This window comes from Elephantulus edwardii, unplaced genomic scaffold (genome assembly GCF_000299155.1).
Source record: "Elephantulus edwardii isolate Elephantulus edwardi_28Jun2011 unplaced genomic scaffold, EleEdw1.0 scaffold00004, whole genome shotgun sequence".
Classification (NCBI taxonomy): Eukaryota; Metazoa; Chordata; class Mammalia; order Macroscelidea; family Macroscelididae; genus Elephantulus; species Elephantulus edwardii.
Window position 1 is genome coordinate 34762997 of NW_006399754.1, and position 27298 is coordinate 34790294.

General features: G+C 48.9%; 1 protein-coding gene across 1 annotated transcript; it reads left to right on the plus strand.

Annotated features, from left to right (window-relative positions):
• The first annotated feature begins 1691 nt into the window (after window positions 1-1691).
• On the plus strand, window positions 1692-26219 carry TEX26 (testis expressed 26). Its single transcript, XM_006879633.1, has 7 exons — window positions 1692-1752; window positions 9658-9722; window positions 15898-16062; window positions 18241-18382; window positions 20508-20681; window positions 22347-22508; window positions 26128-26219. Exons 1-7 carry the CDS (start codon window positions 1692-1694, stop codon window positions 26217-26219), a joined length of 861 nt encoding a protein of 286 aa, XP_006879695.1.
• Window positions 26220-27298: the final 1079 nt, after the last annotated feature.

Here is a 27298-nt window from a genome sequence, read left to right on the forward strand (position 1 = left end):
ACATAGACTATTATGGAGATTGATTTTCCATCTGACAAACTTTGGGCATGTTGCCACAAGATACCAGTCCTTGGAGAAGGACATCATGATCGGAAGGGTGGAGGGACAGTGCAACAAAGGAAGACCCCAGATGAGATGGATTGATACAGTAACTGAGGCAATGAGGTTTGGTGTGTTGGAGTCAGCGAGACTGGCTCAGGACAGGGCAGGCTTCAGAGCTTTTATCTAGGGGGTCGCTCAGTCGTAGGTAACTCAACGGCACATAACAACAACATTCCATTTTAATAATTCTAGTGTTATTGATCCTAGTAACCTATGTATATTATTTAAATACTCTCTAGGTGATTTGTAGCTGAAGTAAATCTCTAACATGTCAAAATTTCAGTGTCAGGGGAGCGCTGGTGGCCTAGTGGTAAAAAGCTGCACTGCAATCCCAGAGATATGCAGTTCGAATCCACCAGATGCTCTGCCGGAGAAGGAGGGGCAATCTCCTCCTGTACCAGTCAAATCTGATTTGACGGCACACACATACACAAAATAATAAAATAAAAATTTTTAAAAAATTCAGTGTCACTAAAGTAAGGTATGCTGCTCAGAGCCAAGATATGCCGATAGCACGATAGCAGTAAGCAGAAACTAGAGCCCGTCTGACTGCTTGCGGTGTGTGCGCGTGTATGGTCATGTGTATCTGATTGCACCTAAGGGCGCGCTGGGTCTCAAAGCTCTACGCCTGTACACTCAGTTCTATGAAAACTTCTATGACGGCACACTCAGCTGTGACTGAGCCAGACGCAGGAGATACTTAGGCAGTGTTGGCCAAGCGAAAGTCATGTGTCACCCCATAAAATTGCTCAGGATTGAGGCATGTTGTTCATAGCTTCGGTTTTCTGAATCTAAAAAAAAAAAAAACGGAAGTTGTTAATATTGAAATTAAATGCATAAATAGAAGACTTAGGCATTAATAAGCTAAAATGGCAGGATGCCTTTGATAGTATGAGGCCAGCACAGAAACTCTCATGACACATCATCCTGTCCCCTTGCACACAAGCTCATCCAACATACATAAGCGGAATGGATGGAAACAGGAAAGTTTCGGCTCTGACGATACCACTTTATTTTCTGATCCACTCGGTTTATAAGCACGTCCCTGTGCTTTCCCCACACTCCTCCACCCCGCTGGTAGCCAATAGGTGCACACGCAGTCTCTATGGCGACTGACACCAGCGCCCTCGCGCACGCGCACTGCACGCAGCCCTAAGGGCTTGTCTCCATGGTGATGCATCACGGAGTGCTCTCGCGCACGCCCATTGCCTGTGGTCCGAGCAGCATCGGCTGGTCTCCATGGCGATGCAGCGCAGAGAACCCTCACGCACGCACTGCCTGTGGACCCCGAGCGGCACCTGGCGGGTCTCCATGGTGACGAGTCACAGAGCTCCGTTGGGCACGCGCAGTGTACGCAGCCCAGCATTTCAGGGCTTGTCTCTATGACAATCCGTCACAGAGAGCCCTCGCCCACGCGCAGTGCATGCAGTCCAGGCTCTAGACTTGTCTCCATGGCGACGCGACACAGAGCGCCCTCCCGCACTCGCACTGCGTGCAGCCCAAGCTCTAGGCTTGTCTCCATGGCAACGTGTCACTAACCGCCTTTGAGCCCCAGCTCCGGGCAGGTCTCTGCGGCGTGTCGAGGGGCCATGGAGCAGTCTGTGCCCCCGGCGCCCTGCCCCCCTCAGGGGCACACAAGGCCCCAGCCAAGTAAGACCCTCCGGCCGTGGGGAGGGGCTTCCCGCCGATGGGCTTCCATCAGTGGTCCCTGAGAGACAGCCCAGGGCTCCGAGGATGCCAGTGTGTTTACCCACAGACCCTTTGCCAGCTCTTTGCCCACCTTTCTTCCTAAAATGTCTTTTGGTTTAAACATCTCCAAAGAAATGCTGGGTAAGCTCTGGTGACGCAGAGGTCAAGCTCACGCCTTCTAAAGGGATTAGTAGGACTCAGACCCCTAGAACACCACACCTGACCCTGCCCAGTCCTGCGCCATTCTCCTCATCTCTGATCTGTTTGTGCCAGTTCCCACAGTCACTGTGTCAGTCCATCTCCTTGAAGGTCTCTCTCTCTCTCTCTCTTTTGCTGAACTCCCACCTTTCCAAACATGATGGCTCTTTTCCAAGGAATAGCCTTTCCGAGCGCAACCATCGCAAAGGTAGGTGGTTCGGATCCACCAGCAGCTCAGCAGGAGGACGGGCTGGAGAAAGATAGCAGTCTTCTGCCTTGACACTGTCTCTGAAAACCTGAAGGGTCAGCTGTGAGTCAGCCAGGCTGAAATCGGGGAGGACTTGAAACGGTTGTTGCAGAGAATCAAAGGCCACAGTCTTCAATATGGGTTTTATCTCAGCATCAAAAACAGAAATCCTCACCACAGGACAACAGGATGATAGGTGGAGAAAAGACTGACATTGTTAACAATTTCATCTTACTTGGATCCACAACCAACACCCTTCCTTGGTAGCAGCAGTCAGGAGATGTTTTCACTGGGAAAGTTTGTTGTCAGGGACTGTTTGGAACCCAGCAAAACCCTGGGTAGAAAAGAGGGGTGGTCTGATTGCCTCGAAATTATAGCCTTGGAAACTGCCTGAGGCAGCTTTCCTCTGGATCTGGTGGGTAACTGAGTGGGAATCAGCCCCGGCACAGCGGGCTATCAAGTGCCTGCCTAGGAAAGAGCATGGAAATGTAGGAGACAGACCTGGCAGTTTCTTCCATAGAGACGTGGTTGTGTTGTTTGTTATGTGCCTTCAAATCAGAACTGTTGAATTGGCAAGTATTTTGTAGTTTGGGGGTTTTACCACTATGAAAATAAAGCAGCTCAGTCTCTCTGTTTTGATCTAGTAAAGAGGAGACTAGAACCAAGAAAACAGGCTCGTTGCCATGGAGTCTGTGTGGCTGCATGATGACCCCAAGGTGCACAGGAGCACTCCCTGTGGGTCCCTCTCAGCTGTAACTTAGATGAACGAGATGGCTAGACCCTTCTTACCAGATGCGGCAGGTGGGTTTGAACTTCCAACCTTTAGGCTAATAGACTGCTTGCATCACATGCATTCCTGGCAGGAGAGATGGAGGAGAGGAAGAATTCTCTGCCTCAGGAGCCCTGGTGATGTGGTGATTAAGCTCCTGGGTGCTAGCTGAAAGGTCAGCTGTTTGAAGTCACCAGCAGCATTGTGGGAGAGAGAGGAGGCAATTAGTTCCACAGAGCCCCTGGGGGCAGCTCTGCATGGTCCTCCAGGGCCGCTGAGTTGGAAGGTTTGTTCCCTGATTACAGTCCTGCATCTCACCCTGCCATCCTTGATGACTTTCACTGTCTGCCCTCCCCTTGCTTGTCCCTGGAAAGGCTGCTCAGAAGCACCATTGGTGTGAATGACCACCTCACGTCCCACAGCTTCCAGCACCACCGAAAGGTGCTGTGGACTCTCTAACCTCTAACTGATCTAACTGATCCTTCCCCTGCTTCTCACACCAAAGTATCCAGAGAGTTCCACCTGGATGTCACAGAGGGCCTTGAATTCAACAAATCCACAGTTATATTCTAATTTCCACAAGTCTTCTAGACTCTGAAATTCTGTTAGCAGTCTCCTAGATGCCCAAGTCAGAAGAGAGGGCAGCTTCCTGGATACCTCAATGGGAACCGTAGATCTCAAGATTTTATTTCCAAAATCCCTGTCCCCAGGAAGAGTTCAAAACTCATCCTCCTAAAAAGAGTATGTGTCCCATCACCTCCATCAACCATTGTCTCCTATGTCCTGAGTCCAGGATTGCATGGTGCCCAGCCACCATTACTTTATGTTCAAGTGAGGGATTCTATAGATCAATCCTTATCGAAAGGGGGACGTTTCAGAACAGATTTGTTGAATTCTAATAAAATCCAGACTTGGCTACCTTTGAATCAAGTAGTTCTTATAAAGATGCTGTCAGCTCCCCTGTGAACACATCTGAACCTTGCCCTAACCTCTACTTTCCTCATTATCTCTTTCCTGTAGCTCTTAGATCAGTCCATCTCACTGAAGGCCTTTTATTTCACTGACTGTCTTTCCAACCAGGATGTCTCTCTGTAAGGACCAATTCTTCCTGAAAGTATGCTCAGAGTAACTGAGACAAAGTTTTGCCATCTTTGCCTCTCAGAAACATTTCTGGTTGTACTTTCTTCAGGACAGATTTGTTTGTTCTTTCGGCAGTCCATAGGATATTCAGCAATCTTCTCCAACACCACAATTCAAAGGCCTTGATTCTTCTGCAGTCTTTTTTGTTGTTGTTGTTGTTGTTGTTGTTGTCCAACTTTCCGGTGTATAGGAAGCAATTGCAATTACCAAAGCTTATATCAGGCACTCCTTAGTCTTTAAACTGACATCCTTGCTCTTTAGAACTTTGGAGACGTCTTTAGCAATGGTTTTACCCAGTGCTACACATCTTTTGATTTCTTCACTGCTGCTACCAAGGGTGTTGATTGTGGATCAAAAGAAAATTATATAATTTACAACTTCAGTCTTTTTTTCCATCTCCAATCTTTTTTATTTAATTTAAAAATTAAGTAAATGATGATTGATGCAAAGGAGTCTGTTTTTAGCAGCTTCGTCAACAGAAGAAGAAAGTTAACACACACGGACCAGACCATCAGATTTGTAGTAGTTGTTGACTGATAATTCAGGACGAGGGCTGGTGTGTGTACACAGTTAGCTCGATCAACTAAAGACAAAAAGGAGGGAAGTTTGAGCTCACCCAGTCACCATGGAAGAAAGGCCTGGCACACCCTTTCAGAAATACGAGTCATTGAAGGCTGTGGTGCGTGTTCTCTGACACAAGTCAGATGGCCTGAATCACAGTCAAGTCAAAGGCAGCTAAAGCGGAGTCAGAGTCAACTCAAAGGTAACAGGTGTTGAAATGAAACACTTTTAACATGTGATTCCCAGTAAAGTAGAAGCATTCTAGGCCAATGTCAAGTCCTTTTCTGACTTTTTTTCCATTAGTGATCGTCTTCATTTCCTGGTACAGTTGTAGCAATAATACCATAAGTGGGTGGCTTTACAGAACAGAGACATATTTCCTACTAGTTTTGGAGGCTAGAAGTTGAAGTCAGGATATCATCAGATATCCTGCACTTTTTTTTTGCCTGTAGGGAAGGGATTTTTTTGTCTCTTTCTGCTTCTGACAGCCCCAGAATTCCTTGATGTTCCTTGACTTGCAGATGGTTTTGGAGCCCCAGGAATTGACGGCATGCCAGTTGACATATTTCAGCAAACAGACACTGCCCTGGACGTGCTCACAAAGTTGAGCCAAGAAATCTGGAGGACAGCCACCGGGCCAACTGACTGGAAGAGATCTATTGTTGTTGTTGTTGTTGTTGTTATGTGCCATCAAGTCACCTGCGACTCATAGTGACCCTATGTACAATAGCCCTAAACTCCGCTCTGTCCTGTGCCAATCACACTGTCTCTGACACTCCCATCCCAATTATCCCAGTCACTGAATCTGTTCCTATTCCAAAGAAAGGTGACCCAACAGAGTGTGGAAATTATCAAACAATATCATTAATATTACATGCAAGCCAGATTCTGCTAACGATTATCCAAAAACGACTGGAACAGCACATCATCAGAGAATTGCCTGAAGTGCAGGCTGGGTTTAGAAGAGGCTGTACTGCTAGAGATATATAGCTAGAATCTGTGTTTCATTGACTAAGCAAAGGCATTTGACTGTGTGGATCACACAAACTGGCTGACTCTGAGAAGAATGTGTATCACAGAACACTTGATTGTGCTTATGTGAAAACCTATATTTGGACCAGGAGGGAGTCGTCAGCACAGCGAAAGGAAACACCGCATGGTTCAAAATCGGGAAGGCTGTACCCCAGGCATGTCTCCTGTCTCTGTATCTTTTCAGTCTGTATGCAGAACAGATGATCTCGGAGGCTAGGCTCTATGAGGAGAAATGTGGCATCAGGATTGGAGGAAGACTCATCAACAACCTGTTATGCAGATGACACAACCCTGCTTGCTGAAACTGAGGAGGACCTGAAGCACTTGTTGCAGAAGGTCAAGGATTGTAGCCTTCAATATGGATTGAAGCTCAACATCAAGAAAACAAAGATTCTCACCACTGGGCCAATTGGCAGCATCATGATCGATGGTGGAGAAACAGATATTGTTAAACAGACTCTGTTTGCTTGGCTCCACAATCAGCATTCTTGCTACCAGAAGCCATAAAAGCAAAAGATTAATTGCACTGGGAAAAGTCTGCTGTCAGGGATGTCCCCAGAGTACTAAAGAACAATGATGTCAGTTTTGAGACTAAGGTGCACCTGATCCAGGCCATGGTCTTTGCACTTCCTTGCTGTGCATCAGAAAGTTAGACAATGTTGTTGTTATGTAATGTTAGACACTAGGCGTAGCTGCTATTCATAGCACACATGGTGGTTGTTAGATGCCATCAAGTTGCGTATGACTCACAGCAACCCTAGGAACAACAGACCTGAGAGCCCTGTCCTATACTGCCGTCCTCACAGTCTCTGACACACTTGAGCACTTTGCTGCAGCCACTGCATCAACCCCTTTCATTGAGGGTCTCTCTTTCACAGACCCTCCACCTTCCCCAGCATGATGTCCCTCTCTAAAGAATAGCCTCTTCTGCTAACAGCATCCCCAAGTATGTAAGACAAAGCTTTGTCCAGGGAGCATTCTGGCTGCTCCCTCTGCAGGACCCATTTGTTCTTTTGGCCATTCGTGGGATGTTCAGTGCTCTTCTCCAGCACCACAGCTCAAAGGCATCAATTCTTCCATCATCCTTATTCATTGTCCAGAGATTAGATGCATAGCAAGCAATTAAAAAGGCTATGGCCTATATCAGACACACCTTAGTCTTAAAACTGACGTCTTTGCTCCTTAGTCATTTGGAGGCAATACAGTCCAGGAGCTAGGGCTCATTGCTGTAGAAGCTTCTAGATGGAAATGCAGGGGACGCAGGATTGAGGCCTTGGGTGAACAGCCACAGGTGAGGTGATGTAGCTACCTCACTGGATCTCAGGGGCTCCTGAACTAAAAACAAGGCCGGACTGAGAGACATGAGGAGATGAGCAGGAAGAAAGATGCCCACTAAGACCCAAACTCCAGGCCACCCTGTCCAGTGTCCCCCGTGGCGACGTCCCACGGACTTACTAAGCTCATAAATCTTGGCCATTCTCACGCCTGGTCTACGCCATTACCGCCAAGTTGGGACCTTCCACTAGATTTCTGAAGATGGGCATTTTATGGAGTGCTCGTCTTTTTAAAGCCCTCTGCTTCTCTCCGGGTCCACCTTAGCCACTCCGGAGGAGAGATTTTCCTCCCTGTCTTTCCTCCTCAGAGCCCCTGGATGGGATTTGACTCACCAGCCAGGTGCAGTCCTGGGATTACCAGCCCCAGAGCTCCCCTCCCAGGCAATAGAGGTTGTAAAGACCACCTCTGTGAAAGCTAAGGACAGGCTCCACACAGACAGAATCACCCTCGGTGGCCACCAGGGATGGAAAGCGAGAGGGGCGGGGGGTCAAAAGTACACAGATAAGACAGTAAGAGGATGGAGGGAAAGGCAACAGACAATAAGGGATTTATCATTGTCTTTAACTAGTCACATTAACTAATTGTAATCAGTTTTATAAAATAATGTATGAATGGTGACAACTGTCTGACACAAGGTGTGTTACACAGTGAACTGAGGGGAAAGGGAGGGGAAATGTGCAACAGTCAATGAAAGAAAACCCAACCTTTCTGTAAACGTAATTAAAATCACAGTGCTAAAATAATAGATGAATTAATGAAAACCAGGGTGATTTATAAACTTTCATGCAAATCACAAGAAAATAATAACCAGTGTGTCGGGGGCACTTTTTCAACAGCACGTGCTCACTACGTCATTGTTGCCCTCACAGTATGTCAGGGTGTTTTTCAGGCTGTTTCACGCTTCGCAGGCCCAGGCCTCGCATCAAGGTAGCTTTCATAAGCACCACAAACAAATCCACCTGACTCAGTTTATTCCAGGACTGATTTGACTGTGATGTTCTAGAATGGAACCAGGGCTCCCTCTGAGGTGTGCCCCCTCAGGACCTTGTTCCTTCACAGACCTGAACACAACCCCGACGCCCTCACACAACACTTACCCCCTCATCCAAGCCCAAAACCTTCACACAGCCCCAACCCGCTCACAAAGCACTGCTCCCCTCCAAGCCCCAACCCCCTGACACAGCCCCAATGCCATGGGATTTTTTTTTTCACTTTTTATTGTGACGTGAGTGAGTCTCCCAGGCCTGTTTGTTTCCACGCCTATTGTGTGCCACGGCCTTGACACTGTCTCTCGCACTATAACAGCACTTTCCCCTGGTTTTCTGTTTGCATCCATCCTCTCTGAGTCTTTCCTGGGCAGTCTTGTCTGATCCCACCAACGTTTTGCATGAACCTGAGGAAAGTGGAATGAGATGAGTTGCAGTGTTGTTCCAGGAAGCATTGTGGTATGCCAGAGAGAAGAGAAAAATATCTGGTGTAACTTGGTCTTGTTTGTGTACTGTCATGATGAGAAGTAAAGCCAAGCATGCCTGTGTATTATATATGCACCATGTGTGTGCAGTAGGGGAGTCCTGCTGGCATAGTGGTTAAGTACTTGGTTGCCAACCAGAAGGCCAGTGGTTCGAACCCACCAGCTGTTCTCTAGGAGGAGAAGAGGCTGTCGGCATCTGTAAAGACTGCAGCTGTGGAAGCCGAGTGAGGAGGCAGTTTCCTCCGTCCTATAGACGCTGTGAGTCCCAATCGACTGGAGGGAGTGGGTTTGCTTATATATACATTTAGGAGCTCTGACGGAGCAGTGGTTAAGTACCCACTAACTGAAAGGTTGGCAGTTTGAGCCCACCAGCAGCTCCACCGAGATGCCAGCAGTGGGAGCCTCATGGGCAGCTCTGTTCTTCAGATGCTGTGAGTCGGGATCACACAGAGGCAGCGCTATGGTTTAAGGTGAATCTCCACGTGACGGTAACAGCACAAAAACCACATGCGAAGGGACGAAGTCACAAGCTAACATGGCTGCTTGAGGTGACAGGAGCAGTGAGGGGCGTGCCCAGGGTCACGGTGCACGTGTGTGTGTGTGTGTATGTGAAGAGGAAGGACCGTGAACAAGGTCTACTTTCATGTTTCTTTATGTTTCTCGAATTCTTTATAACAGCACGAGGAGAATCAGTAGAACTCTTTTTACTTGGGGATGCAGGTGGAGAGGAATGTAGACCCTGAAAGTGCTCATCCCTTCTTCCTCAGTAACCCAGCCCCCTCGGGCTGCCGTGCAGAGAGCCTGACTCACACCCACCCTCCTCCACTGGTTGTGAAGCCGTAAATCTTAGCTGGATTGTGCTGCGCCAGCTTTGTCTAGAAGAGTGCTTGGTGGATTTGAACCAGTCATTTTCTGGTTAGCAGTGCAACATGTAAGCCACTGCACCACCAGGGCACCTCTCCTCCCCATTAAAAACCACCTAGTGCTCTTGGCGTCTTAAGACCAAAGTGGAGAGGAGCCTGGCTCTGTGAGGGCCTTCCTCTTGCAAAGCTGTGTCGTGTTTTCCATCTCCCGGTCGGTCACGTTCAAAAGTGTCACGTTGTCCTTTTTCAGCTGAGTATAACTGGGACTCCTATGCAACCACGATGAAGAGTGCGTTCACTGTGAAGACACCAGTGATGTCTGAGAGGAGATGGTGAGATCCTGGCTCTGGTAGATAGATAGATAGATAGATAGATAGATAGATAGATAGATATGCAGGTTGCTGCCGCATCAACCATTACAACCACGTAACCTTCTCCTCTTCTCCATCACCATCACCAACACCTCACCTATCACTGCCACCACCACTGTATCACCACTATTACCATAACTGTCACCACTACTGCATAATCTTCTCCTCTTCTCCATCACCACCACTGTCACCTCTCCTATCACCGCCACCACTGTTACCACCATTATCACAACCACCACTGTTACCACCACTATCATTACAACTGTCACCACTATGTCACCACCTTCTCCCACCACCACCATTATCATCACCAACACCCACACCACCATCACCACCACTCTCACCAGCAGTACCACCATTACCAGCACCACCACCAAACCACAGCCACCACCTCCACCGTCATCCCCACCGAGGAGTGTGGCTCAGCTCTCCTGTGGATAGGGTGGATTTTCAAAGCTGTCTTCTGTACAGACAATGAGAAAGAGCAGACAGTCTGTCTCTATAAAGATTCCGGGAACCAAACCTCTGACCACGGATCTAAGCCCAACTATCGCAGCCCTCCATGGGGCTTCCAGGATGTAGAGCTTTAGAGAAGCAGACTGCCTCTTCCTTTTCCCAAAGAGCAACTAGTGGATTCAAACCTCTGACCTTCCAGTTAGCAGCCAAGCTCTTAACCTCTGTGGCCCCAAGCTCAGTCTAAACCTCTGACATCTGGTCCCTTCCAATACCGGGTGACCCTGTAATACCGAGCAGAGCGGCCCCATGTGCTCTCCAAGGCTGTACACCAGGAGCTCTGGTGACGTGGTGCTTTATTAACATCACTGCTGGCTACAAGGTCGTTCCTTGAATCCACAAGCCCCTCCCCGAGGGGAAGCTAGGCAGTCCATTCATTAAACATTCACAGCCCGGGGCCAGGGGAGCCTCGTCAGGGGTAGGAACCAGCTTGGTGGGGGTCGGCTTATTTCCGTCTTTGGAATCTGTAGAACTAGCCTGTCTCATCTTTCTCCCAAAGAGCAGCTAGTGAGTTTGAACCTCTATACTTCCAGGTACCAACCACATGCTTAAAAACTATGCCACCAGGGCTCCTTCCAAGCCTTCATATCGACCCCAACTCCTAGTGGCCCTGTAGGACAGAGTGGACCTTCCTCCTGGTACTGCCAAGGCGGTAAATCTTTACAGAAGCTGGCTGCCTCCTCATCCCCTTTCAAGTGGTGTGTGTGTTTGAACTGCTGACCTTTTGATTAGCAGCCAAATGCTCTGACCTCTCTGCCACCAGGGTTCCTCAGATTGAGATATTGATAGGTAGATATGGGCATACTTGAATTTGTCTTGTGGTGCCTGGTTATTCAGTACCTGAGGAAATAATGTTATCACACCAGAAATCTCTAGTCAATTCTTACTCGTGGTGGCCTCCACTGGGTTTCAGAGGTCATAAACCTTCACAGGAGATGAGCACCTCATGCCTCTCCTACAGAGTGGTTCTCTAGCCAAACCCTCTGTCGTTTCATGAGCCGGCCAGTATGTAGTGCACTCTGCAGGTTCGTAGAAATGCTTGGCGAAAACAGGACGTGGGCAAGGCCTACTACGTGCACAGGCCTAGTCTAAGCATCAAAGAATCAAAACTCAAACAGAATCAAGATCTCTTACCTGGAAACTAAGAATACTGACACATTGCTGCCCCAGAGTCACCAGGTCGTATGGCACAGAAGGAAAGTGCTCTGAGGTAAACAAGGCTCTGCCAGCTATCTGCACCCACAACTAAACAAAAGAGGAGAAACTGAGGCTTCCTACCAACTTCTGCAGTCTAAAATAGACTGGACATGCAATCAAGATGCTTTAATAAAAACCTGGTGACTGGAATGCAAAAGGCGGAAACAAGGGGGACTGCTAGTCAGAAATTAAGAACCTGGCGACAGAAATGAGGCTGGAAATTGAATTTATTAAATTCTGTACAATCAACAACTTATTCATTGCCAATATCGTCTTTGAAAAATGCAAACGACAACTACACATGAATCTCACTTGATGGACTGCACAGGAATCAGATTGACCACATCTGTGGGAAGAATCATTGGAGAAGTTCAATGTCAGCAGTCAAAACCAGGTCAGATGCTGACTGTGGACAAGACTACCAATTACTCATGCACGAGTTAAAATTCCAGCTGAAGAAAATCAAAACACGTTCACAAGAATCAAAATATGACCTTGAGTCCATCCTACCTGAATTTAAAAAAAAACCTCAAGAATAGATTTGAGGGCTTGAACCCTAATAAGGATAGACCAGATGAGCTGTGAGATGACATCAAGGTTATCATCCTTGAAGAAAGCAAAAGGTTGTAATAAAAACAGAAGAGAAAGGAAACCAAAGTGGGTGTCAGAAGAAACTATAAAAATCACACTATAATGTTGAGAAGCCAAAACAAAGGAAAGAAACGGCAGAGTAAAAGAGCTGAACAGAGATTTCAAAAGGCAGCACGAGAAGACAGAACAAAGTACTATAACAAAATGTTTAAATAGTTGGTTCTTGTGGTGGTGGTTGTTATGTGCCATCGAGTCACCTGCAACTCAGTGTGACCCTGTGTACAACAGCTCTGAGCCTTGAGCTATCCTAAGCCAGTATCACTGACTCTAACACATCTACCCCCATTACCTCAGTTACTGTGTCAGTTCATCTCATCCAGCATCTTCCTCTCCTGTGCTGTCCCTCCATCCTTCCAAGCATGATATCCTTCTCTAAGGACTGCTCATGCCCAAAGTTTCTGAGATGGAGCTTCAGAACTCTAGCCTCCAAGGAGAAACTTGGTTTCACCCTCTCCAATTCAGACCTGTTTGTTCTCCTGGCATTCCATGGTATATTCAATACTCTTCTTCAGCACCACAAATCCAAGGCTTCAAGTTGCAATACTAGAGGATGCTATGGGCAAAATCTTCGATTCTGGGAGCATCAAAAAAGAAAGATGAAGGGAATGCACATTCACTGTACCAGAAAGAATTGGCCAACATGGAAATATTTCAGGAAGCAACGTATGATCAGGAATCAATGGGAATAAAGAAAGATGTTCAAGATGCACCAAAGGCTTTGGCAACAAATAAGTCCCCATAAATTGATGAGCTGTGCATTGACACGTTTCAGTAAACAGTTGCAGCCCTGGATGTGTTCATGAGTCTATTCCAAGACCTTGGGAGATGGCTACCTGGCAGATTGACTGGAAGAGTTCTGCATTTAGTCTCATCCCCAAGAAAGGTGATCCAACAGAATGTGAAAATTATCTAACAATATCATTAATATCACTACAAGCAAAATTTTGCTGAAGATTATCCAAAAACAGCTGAAAACAGTACCTTGACAGAAAAGTACCTGCCAGAAATTCAGCCAGAATTTAGAAGAGGCCATGGCATCAAAGATATCATTGCTGACGTCATATGGGTCTAGCCTAAAAGCAGGCAGTATCACAAAGGTGACTGTGTTTTATCAGCTATGCAAAGCCATTTGAGTGTTGTTGTTTGCCGTCAAGTCTGAACTGACCCATAGCTGACCCTCAGCATGTTTTCAGAGACAGTTAGCCACATAGGAGACTGCCTGTCCTTCTCCTGTGGAGCAGCCAGTGGATTCGAACCACTTGCCTTTGGGATTACATTGTAGCTTCTTGCCACCAGGCCACCAGCAAGGGATATCATATCAGAATTGGAGGAAGACTCATCAACAACCTGTGTTATGCAAATGACACAACCTTGCTTGCTGAATCAAAGACCACAGCCCTCAATATGGATTGTATCTCAACATTGTTGTTGTTATGTGCCGTCGAGTCACTTGCGACTCATAGCGACCCTATGTACAAACAGTCCTAAACCCTGCTCTGTCCTGTGCCAATTGCACTGTCTCCAATATACCCATCCCGATTACCCCAGTTACTGAATCAATCCACCTCATAGAGGGTCTTCCCTTCCTGCGCTGTCCCTCCACCCTACTAAGAACAATGTCCCTCTCCAAGGACCGGTCCCTCCTTACAACATGTCCAAAGTATGTTAGACAAACCCCCAGAATCCTTGCCTCCAAGGAGCCGCCCAGTTTAACCCTTTCCAGGATGAATGTTTGTTTTCCTAGCCGTCCATGGTACCCTCAATACTCTTCTCCAGCACCACAGCTCAAAGGCATCAATTCTCCTTCTATCCTCCCTAGACATTGTCCAATTCTGATGTATAACAAGTGATTGCAAAGACCATGACCTGTATCAGACGCACCTTAGTTTCGAGAGAGACAGCATTGCACTTCAGTACTTTGGAGAGGTTCCTAACAGCAGACTTTCCCATTGCAATATGTTTTTTAATTTCCTGGCTATTGGTGCTGAGAGTGTTGACTGTGGAGCCGAGCAAACTAAGAAAACAAAAATCCTCACTGCCAGATCAATAGGCTACATCATGATAGATGGATAAAAAGTTGAAATTGTCAATTATTTCATCTTGTTTGGATCCACAGTTAACACACTTGGTGCCAGCAGTCAGGAGATAGAAGATGAATTACATTAGGATCATCTGTCAAAGACCTTGCCCGTTTGCTAAGGAGCAGCGATGTCCACTTAACGACTTAAGGTGCACATGATTCGAGCCTTGACCTTTTCAGTCACTTGCTATGCATCTGAAAGCAGGACCATGAATAATGATGGCAGAAGAATGGATGACAGCTCTGGGAACACTCCGGATCAGGTCTCCCCGTCCTATGAGGCTGCTGTGAGTGGGAATCCAGTGTCCTTTGGTTATGCTAACATCTGGTTAGGGAGCTTTGGTGGCCTTGTTGGTAAGGACTTTCTTTTCCAGTACACAGGCAGGAGGTTTGAACCCATCAGCTGCTCATAGGAAGAAAGATGACCAGTCTCTTCCTGTGCAACCTTCCAGCTGAGCATGGGCTGGAGGGTCAGCCCTGAGTCAGTTCCAGCTTGACAGCAGTTAGTTTGAGGATTGTGGTTTGACTTTTTTACTTTTTTAAACCTACAGTTGTACAGGAGCAGACTTATATCCTAACATGTTTATAAATGTCCGATTGCTATTCCTTAACCTCATTTCAAACCTCCCAAACTCCAGCTGAGAGTCTCATTTCAGGAGTGCTCACCGTTTGGAGACTGGCAATTAAATTGCTTTAGGCATCGAGTCACAAGCTTTGAAAAAGTAGGAGAAAGTAGAAGACAGAAATGGTGCCCACCTGCCACCGCTGGCCTCACCGGAGGAGATCCTGGAAGATGATCTGACCCACCACCGCTGCTGGCCTCACCAGAGGTGATCGCCGGAGATGGTCTGACCATCCTGCCACCACTGGTCTCGCTGGAGGAAATCACGAGACAGTCTAACCCAGCTCTCACCCCTGGTCTCACCAGCGGCAATCACAGGAGATGGTCTCTCCTAGCTGCCACCACTGGCCTCATCAGAGGAAATCACAGGAGACCATCTGACCCTGCTGTCACCACTGGCCTCGCCAGAGGAGATGACAGGAGATGGTCTGGAACAGAGTAGGCAAAAAGTGGGGCCCAAAACTCAAAGTCATGAAAATGCCCAGACTTACTAGGTTTATAGTGACTAATGGGACCCCAGATTCTCTGGCCCTTTCCCACCCTTAAAACCTGAAACAAAAGTCACCTTTGGTAACTTTCACCCAAAGAATGAACAACAGGCTTGGAAGGTCAACAGTAATGCCCGGTAGGGCCTCACTCCTCATAATAAATCATCCAAGACCAAAGGGCAGTACTTGCCCAGGGAGAAAACTCAGAAGCCAGCCTGGGTAGAAAAGAAGGAAGGGACTAATGGGAATAGGAAACACAGAGAGGGCCTGGAAGAATGCTGTTACACTGTGAAGACTGTAATTAATGTCGTAAAGCAAAATGTACCCAAATGGTTGCACAGGACACCCATCTACTCCATGGGCTTTTACTCAAATCACAAAGGAATTTTAAAAATAGTTGGAATTATTTGACATGGGTACTCTGAGGGAATTTTATATTAAATCTCTTCCTCTAACTCCTATTTGTTTTGTTATATTTTAAAAAAGTAAATAAAAACAAACAGAAAATCTCAACCTTGGAAGATTGGTGGTAAGGAATTGTGCTAACAGAAAGGTCTGTGGTTCGAACTCACCAGCACTCATTCTTTTCTTTTGTAGGAAAAGCCTCCAAAGATTGGAATATCCACATTGCCTTGGAGAACCTGTTCAAAATCAGACCCTTTACAATGACGAGTACACCTGGAAGTGTCCTAACGAGGACGGTCTCAACCACAGAATGAAGCAAGGCACGCAGGTCCGTACGCCTCACCCGAGTCAAGTTAAGATCAAACCTACAGGTGTTCTGACACTCACTGTGTCCTGTCCAGGGTGTGTGAGTGTGTGTGTGGTGTGTGTGTGTACCTGTGTGAGAGAGAGAGAGCGCGCGCAAGAGCGCGGGCACTGCTGACCCAGCCTCCACCTCAGCCCTGCCACATGCGTCCCCTCGTCCGGTCAGCCTTCTCACATTCATGTCTGACCATCCACAGTCTGCCTCTAGTTCTCGTGCACTCTGGTTTCTGCCCTTGCAAGCCTCTATGCATTCTTATTAAGAAACAAACAACAAAACAACTTTTCTGTGTGCTCTGATAAAAAGTTTTCTTTTTATTATGCTCTTAATGAAAGTGTACGGAGAAGACTGGCTTTCCATCCGTCCATTTGTATCTATTCTGTTTTCTGACATTGGTTACAGTCCTCATAGTGGATCTTCATACAACCCACTTCCTCCCTGTGATTCTCTTTCCATTCATCCTCCTGTCATGTCCTTCCTGTCTTCTGAGCTTTCTCCCTCCTGTCTTCTGAGCTTTCTCCCAGAGTAAATGCTTCCTTCTGGGTCTTACTGGCTGACTATTTTTAGGAGTTCACACCTCCTTGGTATTATCATTTACCTCACAAGGCTGTGTGTTGTTTGATTGAAAGTTAAGACACAGGGGTGAGTTTAGATCTGGGCTCCAGGGATGACCAAGGGGCCATGCTAGTCTCCATTACACCAACAAACCAGCCGTTTTTATGGTTTTTCATTTGCCCCACCTCTTTGTCCCCGTCTGCCCAGGCCCCTCTGCTGTGATGCGTTTTCAAGCTCTCACGTTATAGAGGGGCACCAGCTCGTTCTCCTGAGTCTGGGGTCATCCTCCATGCCTTTTATAATGATGGCCAGTGAGGTCAGGCTTTCGAGGAGCCGTCACTCAGCCCTTCTCTGCTGGCCTCTGCATGTCCTTTGGGTGTGGTATATTCTTCTCTCACTGAAAAAGACAATACACCGTTTTACTCTGAAAAGAACTCGAACTCGTTGCTGTAGAGTCAGAACCAACCGCAGCCGACCCTCCAGGGATTTTTCAGAGGCTGTAAGTCACACAGGAGGAGGTTGCCCATCTTCCTCCAGGTGAACAGCTGGGGGATTTGAAGGCCCTGTAGACATTCGTCATTTCGTTATGCATTTTGTTGAACTTTTAAGACTAGAAGGTTTATGACAACCCAGCATCGGGAAAGTGTGTGGGTGGCCCTTTCCCGGCTTCATGTGCTCACAGTTCGTCTCATTTTGGAAGTCACACAACCTCCCAGTCGTTTTCATCACACTGTTTGAATCCACCAGCTGATCCGCAGCAGAAAACCCAGCAGTCTCTTCCTGGTTCACGTCTCTGAAACCGTGCTGGAGGGTCAGCTCTGGGGGGGCTCCGGCTCAGCGTCGGGTAACAGCAGCAGCATTGCTCGGATAAATGGATTAGGGCTCAGTAATCCCCCGTCGGGCTTCTGAGCCTGTAAAACTTTAAGGGAGGAGACTGGTCTTTCTCTTGGAGAGGCTGGTGGATCTGAACCCACAACCACGTGGTGCTCTATGCCAACTGGACTCCTTGAAAGGACCACACGTTGCAGTTGAGTTGGTTCTGACCAGACAACTTCGACTGGGCTTCCCAGGCTGTAGCCACATGGAAAGAGCCTGGCCGTCCCCTGACCCCCTTAACAGAAGGGTGAAATGGCTGTGTGGATTCTGAGAACACAGACCCTCGGTTTACTATGGTGACCTGGAGCTGAGCCCTTACTGCCTCTGAGCTGTGGCTGTGGGTGGTGTTGGGGGGACTCACAGGCATGGGGTTTGGGGTATACACTTCTGTCCTAAGGAGGCCTGGTGGTGCAGTGATTAATGCTTCAGGCTGCTGATGGGAAGGTCTGTGGTTCACATTCACCAGCTGTGCCTCAGGATCCAAGCCTCAAAACCCCAATGCAGAGTTGGAACGGACCCAGCCACAGTGGGTCTGAATTCTGACGGCAAGCCCCTGAAACCTGGAGGGAGTACATGTCTGTGAGTTTAAGCCACCGCTGTGGTGTCTCTGTCACCGCATCCTGGGGAACGGGCGTATTGCTAACAGACACTCGTGGCCTTGATTCCTCCGGTGGACAAGCACAGCTTTTCTGAACACTCTGCCTGTGCTTGCAGGGGGCTCTGCCCCTGGGACCCCGGCCAACGTCCAAGAACAGCTGTGTCCCCTGGAAATCTGTGTTGGAGGAAGAGGCCAGGAGAGCAGTGTCCCATCAGTTCATCTCCGTGACAATGAGGGACTTTGTGGACAAGACCAAAGGTAAACACGCTGTATCTCCTCCATCCCCCTGGGCGCGGGTCACACACTGGCCTCGTTAGGTGACCAGCTGTCGAGCCCATTTTAAACTGACAGAGCTCCCACGTGACAGGTGGGAAGTGCCCAGAGAGAGGGGTTTCTGAGTTCCAGCCTTGATGGTAGCACACTACATTAAGATCAGATGCGTGGGAAACAGAACCCTACGGTGCTGTCCTGCCGAATCCGCCACGAGTGAGCAGCTTCGGAGGACGGAGAGTGTCTTCTCACGGTCACGAGGCCCCAGGTCCAGGTCCAGAGTGTTGCCTCCACAGAAAGGCCTTTCTGCTGTCAACTCTCAGTAGCTGTGGGCAGTCCATAGGCTTCCTGGGCTCCTAGAAGCTTCCACACATGGCCTTTCACGCTCGTGTGTGTGTGTGCCAGAGTACATGCATGCGTGTGTGTGTGCATGTGCCTCTGTGTTCACACCTGTGTGTGTCTGTGCATGCCATTGTGTTCATGCCTGTGTGTGTCTCTGTGTACCTATGTGCATATATGAATGTGTGTGTGCACAGGCCTGTGTGTTCATGCCTGCATCTGTGTGTGTGTGTGTGCCAGTGTTCGTGCATGAGCATCTGTGTGTCTGTTCTGCTCTACTGATAAGATACAGCTCAGCAGGGGTTGGGTGAGGACCCACCCTACTCCCCAGCAGGCGAGGCGGTATCGTTAGCGTAACACACCCACTCTCATTGCCAGTGAGACCAGTGACTCCCAGCTTGCTCTCTGTGGGTTTTCTGAGTCTGTACATCTCAGGGAGGAGACTGCCCATCTTTCTTCCTGGGAGCAGCTGGTGGACTTGAACCAGACACTTTCATGTTGGCAGCCCAACTCCTTACCTAGACCTCTGTTTCTAAACAAGGTCCCACTCGTGGAACAGCAGTTAGGACTTCACATTGCTTTTCTGAGGACACAGTCACACCCACAGCACTGGCCCCCCTGTGTTCATCTGACCACCTCAAGTTACAGCTGTGTGCTGGTGTGTCAGGGGGTGTAACTGCTGCACAGGCTTGCTCGGCTGTGACCTTGACAGGAGCAGAGTGCTGTGACTTCCTCCCACAGAGCAGCGGCTGGCTTTGCACTGATGGCCCTTCGGTTTGCAGCCACACACAGCGCTGTTGTGCCCCAGGACCCATTAGCCTTGTCCAGAATCCCTCACTCTCCCTTTTCTTTGCAGGGCCTCCTCTCTGCCCACAAGCACACGAGGGAATGGGGAACAGTGGGGTACATTTTGCACTGCCCGTGGCAAGGGAAGAAGCTCTGGTGTCTTAGTGGGGAGGAGTTAGTCGCCCTGCCAGCCCAGGCACAGGCCCTTGGAACCCACCAGCTGCTCTGCAGGAGAAAACCGGGCGGGCAGTCTCCTCGCCCCCAGTGAGTGACTGCACAACAGCAACAACCATTCACAGGACCAGAGCTGCAGGTCGTCCTCCCCAGGGAGTCCTGGTCGCTGCGCATTGTGTGGTGGGCTGCTAGCTGAGAGGTTGGGAGTTGGAATCTAACAGGTGGTCCTTGGGAGAAATATGGGCATCACCTTTGTAAAGAGTGACCATTCAGAAACCCGATGGCCGTCACTAGGATCTGGAACCGACTTAGCAGCGAGGCTGCCAGTCCCTCGGCCGGTTTGAGGTGGACGCTGTGGTGAAAGCAGGGCTCTGAGCCTTTCCAAGCCAAAGGCTTAGAAAGAGCGGGTCGTTGGGCTGACCGCCGGTCAGCTGGCTCCGATTCCCGGCAGGCGCACACAGCAGACCCCAGCACTGCCTGGCCTCTCCTCCTGTGCCGTCTGCACCCACAGTTACAGCAGGGGGCACATTGCATGTGCTGTGGGAAGGGCCCCCCAATCTGAGGGGACAACAGTACCCTGTTCTCTCCAGCTCTCCCCGGCTGACTCTCCCCACATGTCAATGGAACGCCTGGCTCTGGTCTGTCTTAGTCTGAAAGTTCTGCTGAACCCGCCTGGACGGCCCGGCTGGCGCTTTTAATGCTGGTGGCAGCGGCTGCCTCGCAACCCGCACAAGCCCCCAGTGCACAGTCTGGCCGAAGAGCGGAGGATGCATCGTAACCACTGACTCTTCCTCCCTTTCTCCCGCGGCCCCAGCTCAAAGGGTGAAGACGAGTCCCCGAGAAACTCCTGAGCAGAAGTCCATCCCCCGGCCTCCAGAAACGGAATTTCGGCGAAATTTCCAAGTCCCAGATAAAATGCCTGAATGCCAGGATATTAGTTTCAAATATGGATGTTACTCCACGCTGTCTGCCCCTTCCCAGGGCATCGGTAAGTCAATGGCCTGCGGCCTCCGCCTCTCTCCTAGAATACCAGGGGGCAGCATGCAGGTGGAGGTGGCCCATCTCAGAGAATGCCTCGCACCTCACGGGGTCAGAGCCTGTGCGGGACCTGGGGTGGCCGAGCGCTTAGGACTGACCCAGGCCAGAGGGCTGAGTGCGTGGAGAAAGGCAGGCCCCCCGAGAGGCCGCAGCCTGGAGCCCACCAGCATCTGCTCTGTCCCAACGATTGTTCTGAGCCGGTATCAACTGAAGGGCAGCGAGTCTGCCTTTTTCGGTTGGTTTACGGTGTCTAGTTTCAAATCCAAACTGAAGAGACTCATTGCCAAGGAGTTGGAAGCAGCACCTGGCTGATCCTCCGTGGGGTTTCCGAGGCCATAAATCACACAGGACGGGATTGCCCACCCTTGTCCTTCGGGGCAGCTGCTGGGTTCGAACCACAAGAGAGGAGCTGCCTTAGGGCTAACATCCAGCTCCCCACACACCGAGCAGAGCTCCCGGAGGAGTGGATTCAGGAAAGCAGGGGTGAGGTGAGACAGTCGCTGAGACCTCCCGTTGTCAGATGAAGGGAAGCGTGTGAAAAGCCTCTGGTGGCGAGGGCAGCTGAGCTCACAGTGACCAGGGAAGGGTGACAGGGTGGCCCGGGCAGCACGCGGCTGCCATGGTGACAGAGGCAGAGAGCCTGATCCGACCTTCTCCCTCGGAGAGCTGTTAGCGGCTGAATGCTTAACGGCTGTGCCACTAGGGCTTCTGTGAGACCACAGTAGCTCCTTAGAAAACAGAACCTTGATCGCTAACAATAGAATACATCAAAAATGTCCAACACCACAGATGCTCATCTGTTCAGATTGACTCTCACCTAAAAAATAAAATCCAAAAACCAAGAACTCCACCCACTGCCAACGTGGTGATTCCAATTCCCAGCAACCCTTTGGTGAGCTCTGGAGGCCCAGTGACAAGAAACTGCACTGCAGTCCCAAAGGCACACTGTTCAAATCCACCAACTGCCATGTGGGAGAAGGATGGGCAGTCTCCTCCTGTGCAATCTACTGCCCCTGGAAACCCGCGGGAGGGCCAGCTGTGGGCCCGTTCTGACTCGAGGCCCATTCTGACTCAAGGCCCGTTCTGACTGGACGGCACACCACAACCGCAACCCTTTAGGGCAGAGCCAGATGGTGCCGAGGTGTCTCAGGCTGCCATCTTCACAGAAGCAGACTACCCTGTCTGTAGACTTGAACCTCTGACCTTTCAGTTACCAGCAGGGCACTTAACCCACAGGCCACCAAGACTCATTCAGGAAAGATGTAGTTGCTATAGAATGATAGGAAAGTGATTAGGCGAGACTCAAACAGGATTCCTCAGTGTCCCACCTGGAGCTTAGCCACATGGGAGGGTATTCTTCCAGCATTTTCTATTTAAGTGAGTATGATTTATGGTCCTGATATTCATGGTGTCCAAGAGACAACCAGCGAAAGCCCCATGACCAAGCTACCCCCAGCAGATCAAGGATGAGCCTGAGACGGTGATTTCTAGTTAAACCGGGAGGCCCGTGTAATGTCATTTCTTAGTCTGCAGTATCTTTAAGGAGGCCGGGTTCATTCTCCCTTGGCCTCACTGGTGTCTGCAGCCTGTTCTCTCCCCTGTGTGCCCCCCACAGTTCCTTCAGCGCTGCCCAGCCGCATGTGGAACCAGGAGGGTGCCACACACCAGACCACCTATCAGAGGCATTACGGGCAGGTCCCCTTGGACGTCTTGATGATTCTAAACTCCTTTAGCCCTGCTCAAATCACAGAGTACCTGAGTAAGGTTTCCTGCAAAGGTAAGGGAGCTCCTGAGTTGTTATTAACGTCTACGTAGAGTAAATCCATTCCTTCACGCCAGAGGGCAGTTGTCCCCATGCAGACCCATTGTTTGTGGGGGAGTCACGCGTTGACCCCAAAGAACTTAATAACACAGCTCACTGGAGCTTGATGTCCACACGAAGGAGAATATGGCCCCCATAATCCCACCGTGCTCCGCACACCCAAGTCTGCTGGATGAGAGGCTTTCCTCAGAGAAGGCTTGGCAACCACACTGCTCATTGAGGAGATGCTCAGGGTTTGTCCATCATGTGGGCTGGAGTCGGTGAGGGTGCCCACTCGTGTCTGGCCGTCCACTGTTCCCTCTGCTGGGTGTCTGTCCTGTCTTATGGTTTGGTTCTGTCTGGTCTTTATTTTTCATTTGGTGGAAATGTTTATGGCGGGCATTTTGCGTTTACTGTGGTTCTCTGGTGGCGCAGTGGGAAGGAGCTGTGCTGGCAACCCAAAGGCAGGGCATTCAAAGCCACCAGCTGCTCCAGGGGAGAGAGAAGGGCCATCTCCCGGCGTGGGATCAGCTGCCTCTGCAAAGCCGCCGCGCCTTGATGGTACACAGCACCAGCACCACTTCATAGAACGAAGCGCATCCCATCAGCCTCCTTCCCCGCACGGTTCAGTGGCATGAACCACATTCACCATGGTGTCCAACCATCACATTTACCAGAGCATCCCAGTCAGTAACAAGTCCTAGCTCCCTCATTCCCGCTCTCTCCCATCTCCGGTACCCACTCATGAACTTTGGTCCCTAAAATACAAAACCCCAAGCAATTCATTGCCTTTAAGATTATTCCAACTCACAGCAACCCCACAGGACAGAGTAGAACTGTCCCATACAATTTCCAAGACTATAAATCTTTACGGAAACAGAAATCTCATCTTTCTCCTGCCTGGTAACTGATGACTTTGAACTGCTAAACATTTTATTAAAAACCCATTACTTAATCACTATGCCATTGTGAAAGTCAGCTGTCAGGGACCTCTCCAGAGTTGCAACAACATCAGTCTGGAGACTAAAGTGTGCCTGTTACAGGCCATGGTCTTTGCAATCACTTGTTCTACATCAGAGAGCTGGACAATGACTAAGCATGATAGGAAAATGATCGATGCCTTTGAGTTGTGGTGCTGGAGAAGAGTCTCAAACATACCATGGACCACCAAGAAAACAAACAGGTCTGTCCTAGAGAGGGTGAAACCAAGCTACTCCCTGGAGGCTAGGATTTTGAAGCTCTGTCTCACATACTTTGGGCACACGGCCGGGAGGGACAAGTCCTTGAAGAAGAACATCGTGTTTGGAAGGGTGGAGGGACAGCACAGGATGAAATTGACTCAATGACTGTAGAAATGGGATTCAGTCTGTTGGGAACAAAGAGATTGGGTCAGGATAGGGCAGGATTCAGAGCTATTGTACTTAGGGTCCCTGTAAGCCGCAGGCAACTTGACGGCACATCACACACACACGCCACCAAGGCCCCTCATGAGCCAGGTACTTCCTCATCTATTACAGGCATTTCATTAAGTGGGATGTATAACTGGCTTCATTCGTGAAGCTGCCTCGCTCCATTTTTTCAGAGTCTTTCCACATTGTGATCAGGGCTCATTTCTCTGATGGCTGAATTGCAGGCCAGTGTCTGTGTCACACAGTCCGGTGATCCATCCATCTGCTCACGGACGCGGGGGTGGTTTCTGCCCCGTGGCTGTGGTCACCGGTGCTGCAGCTCCTGTGGACGTGTGCCTCCTGTCCTTCCTGCTCTCGGCTCCTCTGGGTGGGGGCTCTGACGGCTCAGTGGTAAAGATTGCACTGCTTACTTGACAGCACCTAACAAGAAAGGTGCAAGGTTCGAACCCACCAGCTGCTCCACAGGAGAAAAATAGCCAGCCTCCTCTTGTGCAATAAACTGCCCCTGAAACCCCACTGTAGGGTCAGATAGGAGTCGCTTCCAACTCCACAGTACATAACAACACAGTCTTACCACTGAACAATGTGGGATTTGTAATTGACATGCAAAACAAAATCTGTGTGATCCAATGAATGGAAACAAATCTATGTAATCAGGTTAGGGAACTAGAGATGTTCACAAATGGACAAAAGGCCTCGTTTCACAGTGAGGAAGAAGAGGCCAGGGAATTAGCAGTCAGGCATCCCCATAGTCAAACATGTCACTCAAGGATAGTAAACCCCACAACCCCTGCTCGCAGAAGAACCTTTGTGACTGGAAAAGCTTTGGAGCAATAGCGTCTGGTGTGTGTCACCGCCACTGTTCACCATGCATGCTGGTTAGGTGGTGTGGAATTGGTTTTAACCAACACATGTCAGAGACCAGAACTATGTGTCACAGGATGCCCCAAGTTGTCCTCCCTTGGGAGCCAATCACTAGGACATTCTCCCGCAGAGCTGAAGACACTGGATGGGTTCAAAGCCCTAAGCTTTCAATTCGCAGCCAGCACTGAACTATTGTGCCATCATACTTCTTGCTATAAGAACTTAAGAGCTCTTAGGCATTGAGTGTCCTTTATGGCCTGGCTCTCACCACCAGGCCAGTTGGCAGCATGATGATGGATGGAGAAGAGATTGAGATTATTTACAATTTCAGCTTGCTTGGCTCCACAATCAACACTCTTGGCACCAGCAGTCAGGAAATCAAAAGATGGATGGCATGAGGAAAATCTGTTGTCAGGGATCTCTCCAGAGGACTGCAGAGCAATGGTGTCAGTCAAGAGACTAAGGTGCTCCTGATCCAGGCCATGGTCTTCGCAATTATTTGTTTCACCTCAGAGAGCTGGACAATGACAAAGGACGATAGAAGAATAATCTATGCCTTTGAGGTGTGGTGCTGGAGAAGGGTGTTGAAAATATCATGGATTGCCAAGAGAATGAACAGATTTATCGTGGAGAGGCTGAGACTAAGCTGCTCCTTGGAGGCAAGGATTTTGCACCTCCACCTCATCATGTCATATCCATCATATTTGGGGCATGTAGCCAGGAGGAATCAGTCTTTGTAGAAGGATATCATGCTTGGAAGGAGTGAGGGACTGTGCAAGAGAAGAAGATGCTGGATGATATGGACTGACATAATAACTGGGGTGATAAGAGTAGATGTGTCAGAGACAGGGTGATTGGCTCAGGATAGGGCAGGGTTCAGAGCTACTGGTGTAGGGTTACTATGAGTCATAGTCAACCCATCGGCACATAACAACAACAATGGTCCAGACACAGTCTAGGTACCTCGTGTCTGGTCTTCCTTAGCCATTCCAGCAACTATATGGAATTAGTATAATTGACTGTAATTGAGATGAAGACATGAAGAATCAGAGAGGTTCATTGTCTCCCTAATACTGGACAGTCTGTTTTATTCCAACACTCCTGATCTTTCTGGTAAGCCTTGACAATCCCTAACTATGCAGTGTACCCTTTTCCATCAATGGTTGCACGAGTACAACCTTCTCGGTCTTGGGTGTAGCTTCCTTTGTCCATGTTGATGTCTTGTCCTACAGCACTGTTCACAGGTATTTGACTTCATCACAGACAGAACGCCTCAGTTTGTCATCTGATTCTATGATTATTTCCATCCTGTTTCTCTTCAGACAGACAAATCCTTGAACGCTTCATTCGTTCTCATGGCTTTGACCAGAAGAAGATGGAGGGAAAAGATAACGGAGCACATGAAGCCCCCTGATGAGTTGCAGAAGCACTAGAACCTGCCTGGACGTCACAGAAAAAGAGGGTCAGGTTCCTCCAACGATGTGATGAGATTCATGTGTTCAGTGTGTGTTAGCACATTTAATTTTGTAAAAATATATACCATTTCTATTTGGTAGTGGTTGTTGTGACTGTCAGCACGCACCACCAGGGAGTGGTCTGCATCTCATAGTGACCCCACTGGACAGAATTTCTCCAGACAGTTTCTGTTTTATATTGAATCCTGACCATAATAATTTATAGGAGAAAAACCACAAAAAAAGATCCAGGTCAAAATGTCCCAAATATTCCAGTTGTTGCCATGCCATCAGAGACACAAGGCAAGGAGGGGAGGGAGGGTGGGAGGGAGAGAGCGCGCGAGCGAGCGCGCCACCCCACCCCAAGCCCAGGATGTAGTCTTCTTTCCTGAAACACTGGGGCATCACTGTCTCCTGGGGCTGATTTGGGTCACATCCTTTTAGTAGGTGGTGTCTCAGGATCTCTCGAGATGATGTTGTTGTAGTTATTAGTTGCCATCAAGTCAAATAAGACTCATAGCGATCCTGTGAAGAGCCAAGCTGAACCCTGTTTCGTCCTCTTCATATCTGACACACAAGAGCCCGTTGCTGAAGTCGCCGTGTCAGTCTATCTCATTGGAGGTCTTCCTCTCCTTCACTGACACTTCATCTTTCCAATCATGATATCCACCTCCAAGAAACAGCCTCAACTAGCAACATGCCCAAAGCATGAAAGACAAAGCTCCGCCATGCTTGCCTCCAAGGAGCACTCTGGCTGTACTTTTCCAAGACAGATCTATTTGTTCTTTTGGAAGTCCATGGAATATTCAGCACTGTTCTCCAACACCACAGCTCAAACGCATCAATTCTTCTTGTGGTCCTTATTCATAGTCTACCTCACTGATGCATAATATTTAATTGAGAAGACCATGGCCTGAATCTGGTGCACCTTAGCCTTCAAATGTACAACATTGCTCCTTCAGAATTGTGGAGATGTCCCTGACAGCAGGCTTTCTCAACACAATACATCTCCTGATTTCATGACCACTGGTACCAAGGG